The sequence below is a fragment of the Trematomus bernacchii genome, unplaced genomic scaffold (assembly GCF_902827165.1).
Source record: "Trematomus bernacchii unplaced genomic scaffold, fTreBer1.1, whole genome shotgun sequence".
NCBI lineage: Eukaryota > Metazoa > Chordata > Actinopteri > Perciformes > Nototheniidae > Trematomus > Trematomus bernacchii.
Window position 1 is genome coordinate 4,491,969 of NW_022987524.1, and position 22,033 is coordinate 4,514,001.

Here is a 22,033-nt window from a genome sequence, read left to right on the forward strand (position 1 = left end):
GCTCCCGTCGTTCACTTAAAAGAGCCGGCTCTTTGAGCCGGCTCGTTCGCGACCGCCACATCACTAGCGCACTCGAGCTGGTTTCTCCAAAATTACCTACCCCACCTTTAAGCATCAGCATAAAGTTTGGACAACTCGGGACCCATTCCAAAGTATTTAACTTTGGAATGGCTTCTTCTTCTAGAAACATATTAGTTCTCTAGCTCTAGTTCTGGATATTAAACTGTTTCAAATAGCATGTATTTCATGTATACCAATCAAACACTACATTTGAAAATGTGTCGTCTTAGTGAAGTCATTTTATCTTGAAAGGTATTACCGGAACAGCACTTATCAACGTTCAGCTTGATTCTTCCACAGCTCGCTCTCAGGTTAGTAAAACACATATTTGTTTACAGTCTTGTGAAGTGGGCTTATATGTCAAAATCAAACTGCTTGAATGTCATTTTAATCCGTATTCACTCGAGTAGCTAGCACTAGTTTTACTTATCAGATAACTTAAACGGGGTTATGTTTGGAAGTTCGCTGTTGCAGAGCGGAGTCATGACTTGTGCGCAGTCACGTTACTTTGTCGTTATGAGAGTAGCAGGTCTGCAGGGCGCTGCTGTTATTCATGAAAATAACAGCTGTAGTTGTGTGGAGTGTGTTCAGAATTATATTCAGACCTGTGTCCGGTCTAGTCACATCAACAGTTGGAGACAGAATGCGTGTATAATGATAGAAGCGCAAACTTTTCAGAAAGGATATATTAACACTAACTTAGGAGCTGCTGCAACTGACGTTACGGAACAAGGCCCATTTGTGATCCATGCCACATTACAGTAACATGCATAATGGAGATACTTGTACTTTACTTGAGTATTTTTACATTATGCTACTTTATACTTTTACTTCAATACATCTTGTAGGCAAATTATGTACCTTTTGCCTTTTATCAATCCTAAATATAAATTGATACACATTATATACATTATTATAGGTTAAGCTACCCAGCAGTGTATAAAGTAATTCAAATTAACCCCACCTTTACCAAGTGCAACACCCGAATGCACCAATAATATATTATATAAGCAAATGAATACAATATTTGGCCAATTTGCATGATGCATACTTTTACTTTTGGTACTTAAAGTATTTTTTCATGCTTATACATTTTTACTTTTACTTAAGTAGAATTATGAGCGCAGGACTTTTACTTGTAACAGTATTTTTACATTGCAGTATTGCTATTTTTCCTTAAGTAAATCATCTTAACTTCTTCCACCTCTGGTAACATGTCAACACAAAAAGTCTCTAAATATTTAGGCTTTCTGTGGGTTCTAGTAGAAACTAGTAGAAGCATTCCGTTTAAATGAATCATTTTACAGGAAGCTGTTGCTGTAAACCTCTTTATGTCGACATCGTTGACTATGAGTGTGCAACCCTCATGTATTCACTCAACTCATGTGACCTGATATGTCATGGATTGAGGACATTGTCTTTTAAAGCTTAGATCACATTTAATATATAGATTGTGGTGTGGTATTTCCACAGATATACAAAGTTTAGAGAATGCTACTTTGTGTAAATTACTGTAAGTTCATTGGTTTTAAAAGTATCCTACATGTGTACAGTATTTAGCTGTATCACTGCATAAGTTCTGTCATGACACCTCAGTGGATCTATTCATCTGTCAAAGTGTTGGGAACTGACCTTAACTCACAACCAAGACTGCAGCTATTTGCTGTTAAGGACATCAGACAATGTTTCCCACAGTACTGATATACAATAAACTATGCAATCTTTTCAGCAAACAAGTAAGAACAAGTCCCAGTTGTAGGAGCTTCTCTGTGGTTTTCCCTCTCGCCCTTACAGACAGACAGGAAACAGTCGTTCTACAGACGCAGAGCTGGCAGTTGGGTATTTGTCCCTCATGATGGATTATTGATCAGCTCTGGGCCCTGATTTTGTTTTATTAACGTTTCTTGTCGGAAAGTCAAACAATTCCATCAAAGCAAGAAATGTTTTCAAATATTAAAGAGGCCCTATTATGTTTTTGGGGGTTTCCTTTTCCTGTAGTGTGTTCTATAGGTTTTTGTGCATGTTAATGGTCTACAAAGACTAAAATCCCTGTATTCCCTCCAGAGGGAGTTTCTCTCACACACACTTTTTTGAACATTAAAGCATGGAGACATGTCACTGCAGAGACACAAAATACTATTATGAACCTGGAAATTAGCAGAATATTTCTTATTCAAGTATCTGTAGATACTTAGTCTTATAATTATTCCTATATTTTATACAACTGCACAGTCAAGTTAGTTATCAACACACAGTCAAATATGCCAAATGTTTGGTTACCATTCCTATGGAAGCTCTTACTATTTCCCTCACCCAAGCAAAGGGCAGATACTCTGCAGCCTGACCCGGCCTTATATCTGCACAGCATGCACTGTAAAGGCTAACTAAGGTGGCTGGCTCACCTGATTTGAGAGGCAACTTCATCTGAATGTCATGGCATACCAAAAACATCCATTTTACACGAAGGTCCCATGGAGATAACGTCTGGCCAGGGTAGCAGCCATACAAACTGACAACATATACAATATGATAAAGATGACAAGAAAATGTTGCCCTCTCAGACTGATGAAGGCTTTCTTTAACGTCTTTGTCAGGGCTGCATTGTCTTATAATGTGTCCAGGCTGCTGCAGGCTGACATCTTGTCAGAACAGCTGGTAAAATATTCAGATTTGCAAATAAATGTGTTAAGGTTAAAACTTGTAGGACATTCCTTGCCATGTTTAGCAGCTAAAGATTAAATGAGAGATTATATACAGACAGTGCTAGTGTGTGCTATGACATTCAAACATGATGACTTTTAAAAACACAAACAATGTTAATTTCTTAATATCCTTTTGTGACAGCTTAGATTCATCCTGAGTTTGTAAAAAAACAGTAGGCTACATGAGTTATCAAAATGTGTAAAAATTGATGCAGTGATATAAAATATTGGTATTGACGATTTTGGTGCTACCTTCAATTTGAAAACTTCATTTTTATTTAAATGTATTCACAATCAGTAAACAGTACCAGCTAACTTTTTTATTTGATTTGGTCACTTTTTACCATGATGTACTTATCTGCTATTTGTTTTTTACTTATTGTGTTTTTCTTCCTTTTCTTTTTTTACGTGTGCCTACTTTGTAATTTATTATTTAATTTGTTTAAGTAAGTCTATTCTCTTAACTTTATCAGCACCATACTTTTGCTGTTGTTATAATGTACACTTCCCCATTGCGGGACAGATATTTGGAATTCTGATTCTGTTTCTGAAACCCATCTCAACCTAAGAAACTCTTCTCTTCCACAGCCTTGAAGATGAGTTCCAGAGTGTCAGGTGATCCGGAGAAAGAGAAAGAGGAGGAGGAAGATGAGGAGGAGGAGGAGGAGGAAGAAGAAGAAGAGGAAGAGGAAGAAGGAAGTGTCAACCCGACAGAGGTGAAAATGAGTCAGATAGTGATGCCTTGTCACAGCAACCACCGCCAGGAGCTGAGTGTGGGACAGCTGCTCAAATGGATCGACTCCAGCGCCTGCCTCTCTGGTGTGTGTGTGTGTGTGTGTGTGTGTGTGTGTGTGTGTGTGTGTGTGTGTGTGTGTGTGTGTGTGTGTGTGTGTGTGTGTGTGTGTGTGTGTGTGTGTGTGTGTGTGTGTGTGTGTGTGTGTGTGTGTGTGTGTGTGTGTGTGTGTGTGTGTGTGTGTGTTGAAGTGTAATTGTATCACTGTATATATCTATATCAATAATATGTTTAATTAGAAATGTATGTTAATGTTGTTAATGATTTTGTATTTTGATGCTTTGGCGTTGTTTCGTTTAACTTTCATGCCAATAAAGCCCCATTGAATTGAATTGAGAGAGATAGATTCAGTAAATATTAGTCATGTGGTTTGTGTTGAAATTATTTCTTTTTTTTGTGTTATTTCTTTTTTTTTTCACAGTCTGTGTAAGAACTGACTAGACATTTAGAACATGTGTGTGTTTGATATGTGCAGCTGAAAGGCATGCTGGGTGTCCCTGCATCACTGCATCCATGGACGACATCCACTTTGAACATACAATCAGGTAACAGGCGGAGGTGGAAGAAGTATTACGATGCTTTACTTAAGTAAAAGTACTAAAATCACACTGTAAAGAAAACTAGGTTACCAGTAAAAGTCCTGAATTAAGTAAAGTATTCAATTTCATAAAAGTAAGCAATGAATTAAAAAATGATTGTAAGGATTACATGTAAGAGTACCCAATGCAGAACAATCTAAAATACATTACAAAAACACTCAAAACTATTATTTATCATTTTTTACATAATAATTACACATTTTGTCTGACTCTCTCAAAAAGCTAATATTTTGTAAACTATTGGCTAGTTTAATTTATAACTTAACCTCCTATTTGATAAACTATCAATATATAATATTTTGTAAACTCAAAACAATTATTAAACAGCTTTACATGCAAACATCTGAAATTGTAAAATAATGAAAGCTGTTAGATGGATGTAATGTTGTAAAAGGTACAATATTTCCCTTTCAATGGTGAAGAAAACACTCAAGTAAAGTACAAGTACCTCTAATTTAAACTAAGTTACAATACTTGAGTAAATGTACTCAGTTACATTCCACCACTGGTAACAGGAAGTGTGTGTTCAGATTGCTTGTGTGCATGTGTGTGTGTCAGTATATTATAAATACATTCCCCCTTTCTCTCTGTGCAGTGTGGGTCAGGTGGTGAACATCAAGGCGAAGGTCAACAGAGCCTTCAACACCAGCATGGAGGTCAGAAAACGCATCACGCTTTGTAAACAAACATAAACAAAAATGGTAGTATAAAATCAGAATACCTTTATTCGTCCCACAGAGGGGAAATGTACGATTGTTACAGCAAAGAGCCAAAGGTAGCTTAATATCTTCATATGTCACTCAAGAAGCAAGCATAACAAAAAATATTAAAGATAAAAAACTAGAAATTACAAATTAGTTTGCAAGCAATATAGCAGCCAGATGAAAGTATAACAAGTTAGTAGTATAAATTGCACAGCTACTTACGGTAAATATATATTGCACATAAGTAGTATTGCACAACAGGGGTCCTGTTATAGTCTCTGCTGTTATGTGTGTGGGGGTCTACCAGGGGCCTCTGCAGGAGCGAAGGAAGGAAGAATAGCAGCATTATAAAGGTATGTGAACTATCAGCCAGTAGCTATAAAAACTCAAACTAAAAAGTATAAATTGCATATATATTGCACCTATTATACAGCACACAATAACATTTATTTTAAACTAAAATAATTCCTTGGATTCTTTAAAATTCCAAGGAATCCAAATTCCTTAGATTTGGGTTTACCAAATTATAACAAAACATATTTTCTCACTTGCTGTGAATTATGAAATAGTAGCCTTACATTTTTAGGTGGCAGACTCTCATGAAAGTGACAGGCCTTTACTATTATTTCTCTTATTCCCCTGTGTATGCCAAATCAAACCTTCCTCTATGTTTAGCTGTTTACAAATTCAGTACAATGTCCTTTTTCACAGAGCTAATGACATTAGTTACCATCAGCTAGCTTTTGAGTTTTACTGTCATTCTACAACATAGGGTTGCACAACTAACTGCCATTTTGATATCCTGATGCTACACAGGAACATAGCACTGACAGCCTGAATCAGGTGGAATGACAGTACATACTTCTGAATTGCTTGCCAAATGTCAGCCTCTCAACAGGCTGGGGTCTGTATTGTAGAGGACAGTGGCGAGCCGTGACTTTTATACCTAGGCCCTCTGACCCCCACCCCTTCCCTCGAAAAAAGTTATTACGTCACAGCGTATACTTCAGCGGAATATCAAAACAACGGCCCGGGGTGCAAAACGCATCAATGAAAGCGACCCTCTACCACACAAAACAACACCTGTAAATAACCCAATTTGTGTTCTTTGAAATTGAAAAGGATATTGCATTGTGTTTGTTACTTTCGTTGCAGTATGCCTTAAGTGTAATTTGGCTTGACTTCCTATTTTGTATGGACATGCTTTTATTTTGAAGGCGAGTTTACGCTGTTGACAGGAAGTTGTTGTTGCTATGGAAACAAGAAAAGCTTCACAGCGGGCGGAACTTGTCATAAAGTCCGCGATAATAAAACCCACCCATTTAGAGGGAAGATATGATTGGTCAATTGTACTGTCATTTGACATTACTCTCTCGTTCAGTTACTATAGAGTGGCGAAGTCCCTCCCCTTCCGGTGGACCTCCATGGGACCTTATTTCGGAAAAATTATGTATTGAAGTCAATGGAGAGAGAAAGATTATCTTTCGATCCCGTTTGAATTGTGCCACGAATTACACATATGATGTGTGTCAATTTAAAAGATAATTTTGCAAGTCAAAAAAAAAAAAATGTGTCGTAAAACTGTGAAGTAACACATTTGTTTGTGTGAAACGCTCAATGAACTACATCTCTGGTCAACAACACACGTCACCAAGATGGCCGTCACTACTGTCTTGTCAACAAAACGATTGACTACCCTCACTATCACCACAATGAAACACGTCCTGAAGAATGTCATGCAAAGCTGCCTGCCTTCCTTTGATTCTCTCTGAACTGCCTGGTCGTTTTAATGTTTAATGTCAACCATTTGTGCAGATAGCATGAAGTAGAGAAGATCGTCAATGGTAGCGTTAGCGTTAGCATTTCTCCCCCGGGCTTAAATTGTGTATTATAGAATGATCACACCGGTGACAGTACTCTTCAAAGGGTTCACGAAATATGACTACTACTCTTACTGTTTAACATTTTGGGTTGCTTAATGTTACTTCATGTTAAGGCTAATAAAAATGACAAGGCTGTAATGCTAACTAACGTGCTAGCTACTAGCTAGCTTGATCCAGACACTGCTGGTCCTTTCATCAGACGGGAAGCGAAATAACGAGCAAGACCCATTGCTGGTATAATAACAACCTGGTACTAAGCACACAGGCATCTTGTTAAAGTTATCTTATCTTAGCCAGCGCCATATAGATAGAATCTATCTATATGGCGCTGATCTTAGCTATCTCTTAGTGGAGGAAAACAATTGTGACATCACTTACGCGACTCTGGGATTTGTAGTCTTTCTAGTTACGTATTTTTCATAGTCTTATATTTCAACAGTTTTACGACAAACTGTGACTTTTTTGACATGGAAATTATTTTTTAAGATTGACAAACATCATATGTGTAATTCATGGCACAATTCAAACGGGATCGAAAGATAAGTTTTCTCTCTCCATTGACTTCAATACATTATTTTTCCGAAATAAGGTCCCATGGGGCGGAAGTAGATGGGCGTGACTTCGCCACTCTATAGAGAGGCGAAGTCCCTCCCTTTCCGGGGGAGCTCCATGGGACCTTATTTCGGAAAAAGTATGTATTGAAGTCAATGGCGAGAGAAAGATTATCTTTCGATCCCGTTTGAATTGTGCCACGAATTACACATATGATATTTGTCAATTTAAAAGATAATTTTGCAAGTCAAAAAAATAAAAATGTGTCGTAAAACTGTGAAGTAACACTTATTTTTGTATGAAACCGCTCAATGAACTACATCTCCCATCTCGCACCACACACCAAGACGGCCGTCACGTTGGCACATTTCACTTCTTTCTTTCAGAATGAGGCGAAAAGTATTAAAAGAGATGAAAATCACTACAAGTCTGGGCATGTTGAGAGCTGTACATACACACAAGGGGAGTTAGTCGGTTCCGTAAGAGCCAGCATGCGGGACCGGGATTCTGGGATTTGTAGTCTTTCTAGTTGCATATTTTTCATAGTCTTATATTTCAACAGTTTTACGACAAACTGTGACTTTTTTGACATGGAAATTATTTTTTAAGATTGACAAACATCATATGTGTAATTCGTGGCACAATTCAAACGGGATCGAAAGATAATCTTTCTCTCCCCATTGACTTCAATACATCATTTTTCCGAAATAAGGTCCCATGGGTCGGAAGTAGATGGGCGGGACTTCGCCTCTCTATAGCGGGCCCTCTGTGAATTTACAGCAGGACCGCCAATCATCTCCTATCTTCACATAACTCGCAGAGACGGCTAAAGGAGCTTCTTTCATTTAACCCTTCACATTCAAACAGAAACTGAATAGGCAGATTCAAAGGATTTATTTCTTTGGAAATGTTATTTTAAATACAATTAAATCAAGTTATTTTGGTAAAACTAATGAAAAATATATTTTTTAAATATATTTTTTAAATATATTTAAAAAAAATATATCTTAGGCCCTCAGAGGGCCCTGACCGCTCGCCACTGGTAGAGGATTTATATATAAACTTGAACTGAAAGGCCTTGTCTAGCTCCAAGGTAACTGATTTCAGCTGTAGAAGTAGAATTATTCTGTTTCTGTGTCCTGCCAGGTGGACGTGCAGGTCAGCTGTGAGGATCTGTTCTCTGATCGGCACTGGAGGGTCTGTCACGCCTTCGCCACCTTTGTTACCCAGCGCTCAAACACAGGGAAAAAGGTAAGGCTATACCGTCAGCCTATAAACAAAGTCAACGACGGCCTCATGGCTGTGCAGCACCACCGCTAAGCTAAAGGCGCTAATGACGTTAAGTATTATCATTTAGTCACTTGTTTCCAACCGCCATTTTTAGGACACATAGAAGCTCCAGAAATTCACCAGGGGTGTATTTACTGACACACAACACATACAAATATATTGTGTTAACCACATACCTTATTTCAGGCATCTAACCCAACACATGTACAGTACCTACAAACAGAAGTGGTAAAAAGCTGACTCCTTTCTGGGTTAAAGGACTCATTCCCGAACCACTCTTTACTAAATTCCTTTTTAATGACCCTCTTGGCTTTCAGGATTGTGTGTGATGTCGTCAGTGGAAACTTGCTACAATACTGACTACACTGTTCAAAATCATTATTGAAAAGCAAAATTCATGTTACACAGATTTTCACGTCATTTTTTTAAACTTTGAAAGACTTTCCAAACACCAAGCAGACACCTTCACCATCATGTCCTCCCAGGTGATCCTGAAGCCTGTGGTGCCTCACACTGAGAAGGAGCAGGTGGAGTACAGCGTGGCGGCTGAGAGACGCAGGGTCAGGATGCTACACGATGACATCATCAAAGATCTGCTCTCCCACGGGTCTGTCCTGCAGGGTAGGCTTGATAAACACCACAGCATACAGAAGAACACATTAAGGGTAGCTGTTCCCCTGATAGAGATACTGCAGTGGGTTTAGACTTTGACGGAGAATACGAGACTAAATACAGAGAACAGGATTTAAAAACCCTGAAGAAGGGAGGGAATATGTTTCAAATCATTTAGATTGTATCACATTCTGGAAACACTGGGCTTGCAATAAGGCATGCAAATCTATTTAGACACACCCCGCCCCGCTGCCACAAATACTTCCTCAACACAATGCACTACAGAGTGGTCAGCTTCAGATAAACTATGGATATCAGGGCGGATTTTAAAGAGCTACGTTGTTAGCGGAGGAGTTCAGTGCTACAGACAGAGGAGGGAAGTTATAAAGAATCATGATGAACACGGCAAACTGACGATCTTTGGAAAAAAAAAAATAATAAGACAAACCATATCCTTTTAAATATTGCATTTTATTTAACGTATGTGTGATTTAACGTGTGTGTGTGTGTGTGTGTGTGTGTGTGTGTGTGTGTGTGTGTGTGTGTGTGTGTGTGTGTGTGTGTGTGTGTGTGTGTGTGTGTGTGTGTGTGTGTGTGTGTGTGTGTGTGTGTGTGTGTGTTAGCTGACAACACTGCAGTAGGTAATGCGGTGGCAGCAGAGAAGACCAAAGTGGAGAGTGTTGAGCTGGTCCTACCCCCCCATGCTAACCATCAGGTTATTTTTGTATTTATTGTCTGTTTGTTTGTGTATCTTTCTGTGTGCCTCTCATCTTTTACCGTCTGTTTTCTGGAAATGTATACTATTGTTGATGCTACTATAATCCGAAATGTGTTATATGTTTTTTTTGTCTTATTACCTTCAATATAACATTTTGGTTTGGTGCAATTGCGCAAAAATCTAATACACCACAGGTTTATTGTTCTGAGTTTGTATCTTCCATGTTATTTGCAGTATTGTAAGACACTTTGGATAAAAGTGTCTACTAAATGTTGTTCAAAGGATTTAATACCCCTTCCTCTATATTTCCTCAGTGCTTTGCCATTACAGTCTGTAGGCATAAGTTGACTGCATCAACATTTCATTTTCGGATGTGTAATTAGGTAGATCATTTGATACTGCTTAAGTTTGTAGAGTATCATAATTCTCTTGTTTCATTTCATTATTATTATTATTTTTTGTATTATTGTTTTACACGTTCAAAATAAATTAAATCAAATCAAAAATCTAAATGTCTGTTTATCTAACTACCAGGTGAATACATTTGGAGGACAGATCATGGCCTGGATGGTGAATGTAGCTACAATTGCTGCCAGGTACACACACACACACACACACACACACACACACACACACACACACACACACACACACACACACACACACACACACACACACACACACACACACACACACACACACACACACACACACACACACACACACACGATTGCACCAGGGTTATAGGTTTCTCCTCCCCTCTCTCTGTGGTGCAGCCGTCTGTGTCAGGCTCACCCGACTCTGCGCACCATCGACATGTTCACCTTCAGAGGACCCTCTCAGGTGGGAGACAGGCTGCTCCTGAGGGCCATCGTCAACAACGCCTTCAAAAACAGGTATCACAATCCTACTGCAACATACAGAAGAGATCAGATGAGATAAATCTAGAGTGATTTATGTAGAGAAAGTAGACCAACAGCTCAGTATTAAGATGTAGACTCTAAAGATGTGTGTCTCTGGTGCTGCAGCATGGAGGTGGGGGTGCGAGCAGAAGCCTACCATGAGGCGGGGCCCAACCGACACATTAACTCTGCCTTCATGACCTTCGAGGTGCTCGACGACCACAGGAAGCTCTGTACGTTACCACGGATACGACCCGAACCCCTGGTGAGTGAACTGCATTATAAGGTTTGACTAATAACATGACAAAAAACATCATCCCATTTGAATCGTCTAAATCATTAAGAAATAAAACAGGAAATTGAACTCAAAATAAACTGCTTCTGGGGCAACAGTAAGCAAATCTTACACAGGACAATATGTCCAGGCAAGAACGTTAACTTTATGCATTTATTTTGATGTATCCCGAGCTTTTTGGGATCATTTAATGCACATCATAACAACAACAAAACAATCAAGTTCAAAGCAACTTGGAAGACAAAAGCTTGATGATGTCATCGTCTAACGATGTCTTTGTGGTTATTTTAGGTCCGGCCTGCATTACACAGGGTTTGAAAGATGTATTGGCTTACAGCAAGGCAGAAAGGGTCTAAAAAAAGTCACACTTTATTGGTAAACGATGGGAATGCAGTAAATGTTGAGTTTGACCCATAATAGGGATAGAAGCCTCTAAAGTAAATTACCCCTTTTGACGATAATATGTCTAAAATAATACACAAAGCCTCTTTAATAAAAAACAATAGGCTCATGCCTACTTCGAGCCTAAATATGAAAGGAGGATGTCCATGAGAAGATGGATAGAGGAATGTAGCTGTTCAATTAAAGAGGATTTGTCTTTCACTCACAGGAAGGGGAGAGGAGGTTTCAAGAGGCCATAGCCAGGAAGAAGATCAGACTGGACAGGTCAAATATTTGTGTTCCTGTTAAGAGCACATACTCTGACAGTGTTTGTAGAAATGTCTTCTTCTTATTTCTCTCTTTTTGTTGTTTCAGAAAGTACATCATTTCCCAGAAGCAGGGCGAGGTCCCTCTGTCTGTGCCCTGGGACCCCAGAAACCAGGTGAGTGATCAGAACCACTCAGGAAGATCAGCAACAAAGACATGTGCTGTGATCAGTTACACATGCAATACAGATCAACACACATGTACACAGCTGGAGATGAATGGGCGCTCAGTGAGAGAGAGGACCAGAAAACAGCACCAGATTGCTGGCTGTACTTTGAGACGGCACAGCTTATTTAGTGGGAATGCTGATAACAGCATTCCCACTATATGTTATGCTACGGACAAAAGGTTTATTATTCCGCCGGCTTATTTTGTCCCTCTTCTCCTTCAACATCGCAGAAACTCCGTTCAAACATCAAAACGTTCAGTTCGGTCGGGAATCGATGGCTATTACTTTTATCATTCATAACTTTCATAATTCCAGAGATACATCCCATAATACATCACATTTTTAACCATTGAAGTCAATGGAGAAATTCTTCAGACTTCAACAAATCTTCATGCGACTTCAACTGCTAACTGTTCATTCATACTTTCACTCAGAAACCTCATTCCAACTCTAAAATGTTTCACATCTTTCTGACATTATTCGTGTAACACAACTTTTAAATCTGATTCTTACTTTTAGAGATATTAAACATTGTTCAGACCTTGGTAAAGAGGCCTTCTTCAGATTTTAACATTAGGCGAGTTCACACCAAGTACTTTGCCGTATTTAGTGCCGGCACTCAGTGCCCCCGGCAACGTTCAACATGCCTCCATTAAAGCCCATTGTAATTTCAGGCTGATATTTCCTCACGGTAGCAGCCGCACACCTTTAGTTAAACTGCCAAAAAGGCCACATTATTAACCCGAAAATACACAAAAATTACACTTCAGATACTCAACTTCCTTGACATGCTTCACGCAGAATTTCACAGATATCTGTTACGGTTCTTCGACAAAACGTTCACATGTAAGAGGTTTATCTCTCATTCAGAACAATGGAAACCTTTGATCTCTGCACACCTCGTTATAAACACCTGTGTCATGGAACACGATGATGTCATAACACACAGGTGTTCGTGTTTGAGCTAACGACGTGGTCACTGGAGTTTAACAGACTGGGTGTTTCTCAATCGCGAGTAAAGCTGCTTCAGAGCCACTATTTCAAGCATACTACGTCATCGAGTGCCGCCGAAGTACTGTTCCAATCTCCAGCATACTTGGAAATCTACCGAGCCCGGCGTACTCCGTTTGGAGAAATATCGAGGCTGCACATGAGTAGACTTCGCCGTCTTAAAATCCCCACAATGCTTTGCGCACGGACCAATTTCCCCAAATCTGTGGCGGAAGATGTAAGGCGGGGCCTCTCATATGACGCACACCTGCACACTTGCTAGCCTGTTCCACTCTTTGTTTTCCGAATGGCAGGAAGTATTCTTGCCTCGCTTCTGAAGCAAGATGCTCGGCAGACATGTGCTACCAAGCAAGTGTACTCGCGATTGAGAAACACCCACAGTCTGATGGAGACTTCATACTGACTTCAACATGTTCCACCTATTTTATACATTATTGGTGACACACAGCTGTCGTCATTAGCTCAAATATAAACACCTGTGTCATGGAACACGATGATGTCACATTGACAGGTTTGGTAACGATGCAGCCATCAACGCATCTAAGCGTATTATGGGGTGTCATCAAATGCCGTTGCCATGGTAACAGACCACTCGCCATGAAGCACGATGTCGCTGTAAGTCCAATGGACACGGTCCGATCGTCCCCCAAACTTCGCTTGTATATCACCGGTCCAGCCCTCAACAGCTCTACGTCAATTATGGGGTTTCTTCAAATGCCGTTGCCATGGCAACACAATGCTCGCCATGAAACACGGTTTTCTCATAACTTCAGTGAAAATGCTCCAAACGGCCCAAAACTTCACAGGTTTTGTAACGATGCAGCCATCAACGCATCTAACCGTATTATGGGGTGTCATCAAATGCCGTTGCCATGGCAGACCACTCGCCATGCAACACGATGTCGCTGTAAGTCCAATGGACACGGTCCGATCGTCCCCCAATCTTCCCTTGTATATCACAGGTCCATGCCTCAACAGCTCTACGCCAAATCTGAGATCTCACCATATGCCGTTTCCATGGAAACACATCCCTCGCCATAAAAGACGATGTCGCTATAACTCCTATGAAAATGTTCAAAAAGTGCTCAAACTTCACATGTGTGCTAACAGTCCAGCCGTGAAGACATCTACGGGACATGCCGTTGCCATGGCAACACAATGCCCGCCATGAAACACGGTTTTCTCATAACTTCAGTGAAAATGCTCCAAATGGCCCAAAACTTCACAGGTTTGGTAACGATGCAGCCATCAACGCATCTAAGCGTATTATGGGATGTCATCAAATGCCGTTGGCATGGCGACAGATCATTCACCATCAAGTTAGTTCAAAAGTTTGGAGTTCAAATATTCTGCTGCTTTTCCAAGCCTTTTTACTCTCTTTTCTTCTCTCATCACACATTCAAGCCCCCAGTGTTCATGTATCATTTCAATCTAAATTCTTCACTTTCTTCTTACACATTACATTTTAGCATAGCAGTTTAGCGTCAGATTTTCAGCATAAAGCATTCCCACTAGCAATTTCTTCAGGAATTGCATTCTCTAGTTGTTTATTGACCTCCACTAACTGATCAACAACGTCACTACTGGATCACCAGTATGATCTTTCTCTGGGAACGTTTTATTCCCCCACAAAATAACCGTTAGTCAGCAGAACATGACAGAGACTGAGCTTCTGAACATTCAACCTGCATTTAGAAATATTCAGACCCAGAACAGACAGATCATGATGTCTTTCAAAGGATTTTGCATTAATGTAGCTGTATGGACAAGAAGTGCCGTAAGAAAAACAAATACAAATAAGATAAAGTGAACTAATATACATGTGATGTGACATTTGATATGACAAAGTTGTTTAGTTGTTTTGTCTTGTATAACTGAATGAGCTGTTAAGTATTGTTACATACCACATTAAATGTAATCACATAGAAAACCAAGCATAGAGGTGAACTGTTCAGCAGAGAGCAGCCTAGATCACTGGATCCAAAGACCTCTTATCAGTTTAATGAAGAGGTGCTGAGGATTTGCTCTTTCAAAAAGCTACATGCATCGTTGATACCAATGGGAACAATAATCAACTGTCCAATCACAACGCCGGACAGCCTTTTATTGAAACAGCTTTCTATGGTTAAGCCTGCTCATGAAGTACACCTAAACACAGTGAAGACTGATGGCAGTGTTTTTAGGGTTGTGCAGCAGGAGGTTAAACAAACACTGTCAAGATTCTCAGGGCACAATTCTCTGTTGAATATATTCTGGCATAGAATATTTCTTTTATAATGAAAAATAATTCAGTTGTTAAAGACAAAAATCTAATAATAATCATTTTCAATTTGAATTCAATGGAAATACATTTCACATGTGTGATGTTTTTCATAGAGACAGATCAGATCAAATGGACCGTTAATAAGACCTTTGAAATCTTCCATCCAGCTGTCGTGTACTGATTCAGTATCCTCTTTGTGGTTGTTAGATACATAAATAGATAGATCATGACAGTCATTGTACAAGGATTACAACATTTGTTAAAAATAGAATACAAATAAAATGAAATAAACATTAAAAACAAATATATACATATTCACAATAGAAAATACATATATTCAGAAGAGTATCTAAGAATACACACTTTAAATTATACAGAATCAATTATAATACTCTCGGAAGCATATACACATAGTGTACTATATCCATTGTGCACAGTAGCTTTAATTATACGTCATGTTTTGATTAGATAAGCTGTGTAATAGTGGCTATCAATAGATAAAGTAAAACACAGTCACACAGACTTATACAGACTCTGTATGCGATCAGATAGGGAGATCAGTTTTAGCAACAACTGCTTCATCTACATTCAGAGGAGACACACTGATAACAACGGACATCAGGATCAAAGGTCTTGGAACTTTTGAGAGCGGTATTAATGATTCATGATCCAAGGGCCACACAAGTTTTCCATTTATAAAATGTAGCTTTTTATTACTAGGCCTACTGAACAAGTTAAAAGCATGTGTGCGTTTGGATTCATGTACCTTGCTTTTGACTGACAGTCTACCGATCAAGCACAAGGCACATTTATTCAGATAATATTTGATGCTTTCATTAGGAATTGTATGGTTTCATTGCATGTTAAAATACTACATTAAAATGGACACTTCTAGACTTCATCATCTGCATTCTACCTTAACAAACAGACGTTATGTTGACTGTGAGAAATGATCTGCAGGTTGAATTTCATACTGTACTGTTCTATATCAATTACTATGAATAGCTGTCGGAAAATAGGGAAAACATTCTGTAAACACATATAGAATATTTATGCATATGTATGTGTGTGTGTGTGTGTGTTCAGGTGTATCTGAGCTATAACAATGTTTCCGCTCTGAAGATGTTGGCTGCTAGAAAAAACTGGCGCCTCAGCTCTGAGAAAGACAAGGTACCTGAGTTTTTCTGTTTCATTTACGAGAATGATCTTTTCCTGTCCCCCAATGAGGAGCTGTTTGTCTGATCACAGGTTGATCTGTGTTCAGGTCCGTCTGTTCACCCTGGAGCATAAGTCCATGCTGAGTTTCAGGGTGGAGTCAGAGGTGGATGTTCCTGCTCACAGAGCCTTCAGGCTGCTGGCAGAGCTGAGCGACCGGCCCAGCTGGGACCCACATTATCAGTACGTACGCACGCACGCACGCACGCACGCACACACGCACGCACACACACTCACCAGAGTCAGAGAGGCACTGGAACACACACACACACAAGCTTCCACATTTCTAAAAAATGTTCTGCAGTATTCCAAAATGTAATAGAAAATTCCCATTGCTTTTAGTTGAGGGAGCCTTTGTGATGCTAACTTCTGGATCGGCCTACAAAATCTGTCATCACTGCACCACTATCTATATAAAGGTCTGGGTTTATAAGTAGTGTACATATGGCTAACACATTTTTGCACAAAAAGATCCTCACACGTTTAATGTGATGAATCCTCACAGTGTACTTTGGTTTGATTGTATAATCAGTGCAGAACGGATGAACATAACATCATATATTGAGCCATGTTTGTTGTATTAGTCTGGACTTTCATTTCTGGCAAGCAGCTATAAAAGTGTTTCCAAATAGAAAGACAGGCCACACTTCATGTGGATAGTCCAATAATAAAATCAATACAAAGTCTTTGAAATTTCAAGGTTCAAGGCTTTTATTGGTCATGCGTACATAGCTACAGTGTAGTTATGACGATGAAAATCTTAGGTCACAGGCTCCTCCAACAGTGCAACACAATAAAACAGAAAAACAGAAAGAATAGTGCAAGTACATACAAAAAGAAAAATAGTGCAATAGTGCAATAGTGCAATAAGAGTCTATATACAAGTGATTGGAATATTATATATTAGATACATCATTTGTAAGTTGCAGCCAGATGAATGTTATGGATGTTGTTTCTAAGTTCAGGTGTTTAATAGTCTTATGGCCTGTGGGATGAAACTGTCCCTGAATCTGGCAGTTTTAGTCCTGATGCTGCGGTACCGCCTGCCAGATAATAAAGCAGAGTCAAATGTAATCTGTAAATGTTAAGTGCCTTGGAGGAGGTGTGTTTTCCTTGTGTTCACTCCAGAGGGGGGTTTCTCTCCCATACACTCCCCCCCTGCCTGAAACACCTCCATTGGACCCCTTTGTTTACTTCTGTAACATAGTGACATCACTGTGTAACATTTGCACTTCGACTGGCTAGGGCTCCAACACATTGTACGTGATAGGCTAAGGGTCGGGACATCTCTAAGTGGTTAACCAATCACAACAGAGCCGGCCAGCTAACCAATCAGAGCAGAATGGGCTCTGGTTTCAGACAGAGGGTGAAAAGAGGTGCTGCAGCACAGACAGTATGAGAAGAATAAAGAGCTTTTTGAACATTAAAGTATGGAGACATGTCCCAGTAGAGACACTACATACTGATATACACCTGAACATCAGCAGGAGAGGACTCTTTAAAGTAGAGACACTACATACTGATATACACCTGAACATCAGCAGGAGAGGACTCTTTAAAGTAGAGACACTACATACTGATATACACCTGAACATCAGCAGGAGAGGACTCTTTAAAGTAGAGACACTACATACTGATATACACCTGAACATCAGCTGGAGAGGACTCTTTAAAGTAGAGACACTACATACTGATATACACCTGAACATCAGCAGGAGAGGACTCTTTAAAGTAGAGACACTACATACTGATATACACCTGAACATCAGCAGGAGAGGACTCTTTAAAGTAGAGACACTACATACTGATATACACCTGAACATCAGCAGGAGAGGACTCTTTAAAGTAGAGACACTACATACTGATATACACCTGAACATCAGCAGGAGAGGACTCTTTAAAGTAGAGACACTACATACTGATATACACCTGAACATCAGCAGGAGAGGACTCTTTAAAGTAGAGACACTACATACTGATATACACCTGAACATCAGCAGGAGAGGACTCTTTAAAGTAGAGACACTACATACTGATATACACCTGAACATCAGCAGGAGAGGACTCTTTAAAGTAGAGACACTACATACTGATATACACCTGAACATCAGCAGGAGAGGACTCTTTAAAGTAGAGACACTACATACTGATATACACCTGAACATCAGCAGGAGAGGACTCTTTAAAGTAGAGACACTACATACTGATATACACCTGAACATCAGCAGGAGAGGACTCTTTAAAGTAGAGACACTACATACTGATATACTCCTGAACATCAGCAGGAGAGGACTCTTTAAAGTAGAGACACTACATACTGATATACACCTGAACATCAGCAGGAGAGGACTCTTTAAAGTAGAGACACTACATACTGATACACTCCTGAACATCAGCAGGAGAGGACTCTTTAAAGTAGAGACACTACATACTGATATACACCTGAACATCAGCAGGAGAGGACTCTTTAAAGTAGAGACACTACATACTGATATACACCTGAAACATCAGCAGGAGAGGACTCTTTAAAGTAGAGACACTACATACTGATATACACCTGAACATCAGCAGGAGAGGACTCTTTAAAGTAGAGACACTACATACTGATATACACCTGAACATCAGCAGGAGAGGACTCTTTAAAGTAGAGACACTACATACTGATATACACCTGAACATCAGCAGGAGAGGACTCTTTAAAGTAGAGACACTACATACTGATATACACCTGAACATCAGCAGGAGAGGACTCTTTAAAGTAGAGACACTACATACTGATATACACCTGAACATCAGCAGGAGAGGACTCTTTAAAGTAGAGACACTACATACTGATATGAACCTGAAAATTAGCAATAGATGTCATCTTTAAAAAGGTTCAGGGACCAGGTCAAGGTTATACTCTCCAACAAAACAAAATTTTACTTTAAATGAATCTTAATTATTTTGTAAGAAAGAGTTAAGTGCTGTGTGGCATACAAAAACCCTTTTGGCATGGATTGGTAATTATTGAACTTTTTCAGGGGCTGGTATGTTAGTTTTGTACCTTGGTATAAAGTCAGGCTAGCTGTTTGCACCCAACTCCAGTCATTATGCTATGCTTTGCTAAAGGAGAGTGGCTGTAGCTTCAAGTTTATCGTAGAGACATGATATTCATTTTTAAATGTAACTCTTGGCAAAATAATGAATAAATATAAAATGATATTACAATGACTTTCACAATATAGTCATTATTATTTCCCATCCCCCTCTCTGTCCTTCCCTACATCAGGAATTGTGAGCTGATATACCAGGTGGATGATGATGACTTCCTGTATCGAGTGGTGACCCCCTCAGTGCGTCAGGGGGGGGTGGGTTCCCCGACTTCAGCCCAACCAGGAGAAGGGATTCAAGACTTCATCTTGTTGGCTTCCAAGAGGAAGCCGTGTGGCAGCGGGTCAGTACACTGAATGGCTAAATGACAGGTCAAAGGTCACATACCCCTTATCTTTCAGAATTTACTGTCGCTTTGTTGTTGTAGGATATGTTGCAAGAAATATATTGTTATATAATGTAGTAAAGTAATCAGAATAGGATCATTATGGTATTTAATGTTAAGAGCATATTGTGTGTGTACTAGGTTAAAAAAACAAGGCTTCACAAACTGGAATTAAGAATGTCAAGGTTAAACGAAAAGGCCCCCTTTAGTAGGTTCAGCTTAACAAAATTCTCTGTTAATGGGGTAAGAAGTAACGATAGGAAAATGGACAAGCTTAGGTCAAAGTATTGCAGGGAACGCGACCATGGACACCTACAAGGAAAGGTATGCGAAAAGGGTTTCAACAAAGAATAGTGGAGGTGGTTAATCTTCCTTCACCTGGGTCAACCAAAGAGAAACAAGGAGGCTAAAAAACGAAAGTGTTGAGAAGGAGGTCCTGGCCAAGATCACTCCAACAGTTTCTTGTGTTTTCCCCCTCAGAGACCCATACGTCATCGCACTGCGCTCAGTGTCCCTGCCCACTCACCCCCCCACTGAAGGATATAACAGAGGAGAGGTTCTGTGTGCTGGCTTTACCATCCTGGAGACTAAAGACAACATGTCCCTGGTGAGACAAATACTGGTTTAATATGCTTAATCATGGGTAAATAAACTGATAGAAATATAAAATGTTTGGCTCCCAGTTTTCTATCTAAGACTTTTTCTATGTACACAAAAGGCCTCTTTCTCTCAAATATTGTTCACAAATGTGTCTAAATCTGAGCACTTCTCCTTTGCTGAGTTAATCCATCCAGTGGCCTTTTACTGTGAGCAGCCTGAGGCACACCTGTGCAATAATCCTGCTGTCTGATCAGCATCTTGATAGGCCACACCTGTGAGGTGGATGGATTATCTCGGCAAAGGAAGAGTGCTCACTAACACAGATTTAGAAAAATGTGTGAACAATATTTGAGAGAAAGAGGCCCTTTGTGTACATAGATCAGCTCATGAAAAATGGGAGCAAAAACAAAAGAGTTGCCTTTATATTTATGTTCAGTGTAGATATAATGAAACACCTAACCATGTATGTGTATCTTTCTCCAGGTCAGTTACTATAACCAGGCATCTCCAGAGGTTATTCCCTACATCTCCACGGACATCGCCGGCCTCTCCTCCACTTTCTACCACACCTTCTCTTCCTGCAGCCAGTACCTCGCCAAAAACAGACTGCAGTCGGCCTCTGAGGAGCCAACTGGCCCAGACCAGACCACAAACACAGACAGTCCCACCTGGGATGCTGCTGCAGACGGTCTGTCAGCGCCCCCCCACAGCACCCAGCTGTAGAGTCAGAGTTATTTCCAGGCCAGTTCACATCACGTGTACAGTGTTGGGTGAGGTTAAGATGCTGCTTTACAACATGGTACTATTAACACGGCATTAAGTGGTCACAGTGATCAAAAGGTGATATTTAGATTCAATCTAAATATCCCAAAAAACTGAGCCGAGAAAATAAAATGCTCTAATATTCAACCAGACTCTGATATAAAACATAGACCTAATTTCAAAATAAAGACTCAATATTAATGATTGAATTGAAACATTGGAGTCTGTGTCTAGCTATTGTCAGATAAAAATATGTTTTGTTTGTGAATCTACGGTTTATATTATTGTAAAACTAACCAACTGCAGGCTTTTTATGAGATGCGGGTAATTTTTTTAAAGAAACACTAAATGTAGCAGTTAATGGTGAGAGAAATATCAACACGTTCTGACTGCAATGAGCAGAAGTACTTCTGTCTTTTTTATAATAAATTGATGTTTTATTAAATGCTTTTATAGACATTTTAATAAAATGATTTCAACTGTGCCCTTCCACTCATAATTAAACTGTAAAATAAACACAAAATATAATTAATTATACTGCTTAGTCTTGGAGTCAGTATGGTAACATCATCTTAGTCTTTGAACTAGCATGGCCCTGTGAGACTGAACTGAAGCCAAACTCATCCATTTGAACGTAATAACAGACATGTGTGCTGATTAGCAACAGGTATCCAACCATCAAAGCTTCAATGGAATCACAATTCGTTTAGCAGGTAT

The 22,033-nt window shown here is 39.6% G+C and overlaps 1 protein-coding gene across 1 annotated transcript; it reads left to right on the forward strand.

Annotated features, from left to right (window-relative positions):
- The first annotated feature begins 73 nt into the window (after positions 1–73).
- LOC117473535 (acyl-coenzyme A thioesterase 11-like) lies at positions 74–21,800 on the forward strand. Its single transcript, XM_034119151.1, has 17 exons — positions 74–371; positions 3,351–3,581; positions 4,031–4,100; positions 4,750–4,810; positions 8,440–8,544; positions 9,069–9,204; positions 9,819–9,910; positions 10,448–10,509; positions 10,690–10,809; positions 10,942–11,080; positions 11,721–11,776; positions 11,867–11,933; positions 16,348–16,431; positions 16,526–16,659; positions 19,748–19,912; positions 20,435–20,561; positions 21,038–21,800. The coding sequence occupies exons 2-17, from the start codon at positions 3,359–3,361 to the stop codon at positions 21,275–21,277; spliced, it is 1,881 nt and encodes a 626-aa protein (XP_033975042.1). The 5' UTR covers positions 74–371; positions 3,351–3,358; the 3' UTR covers positions 21,278–21,800.
- The last annotated feature ends 233 nt before the right edge of the window (positions 21,801–22,033 follow it).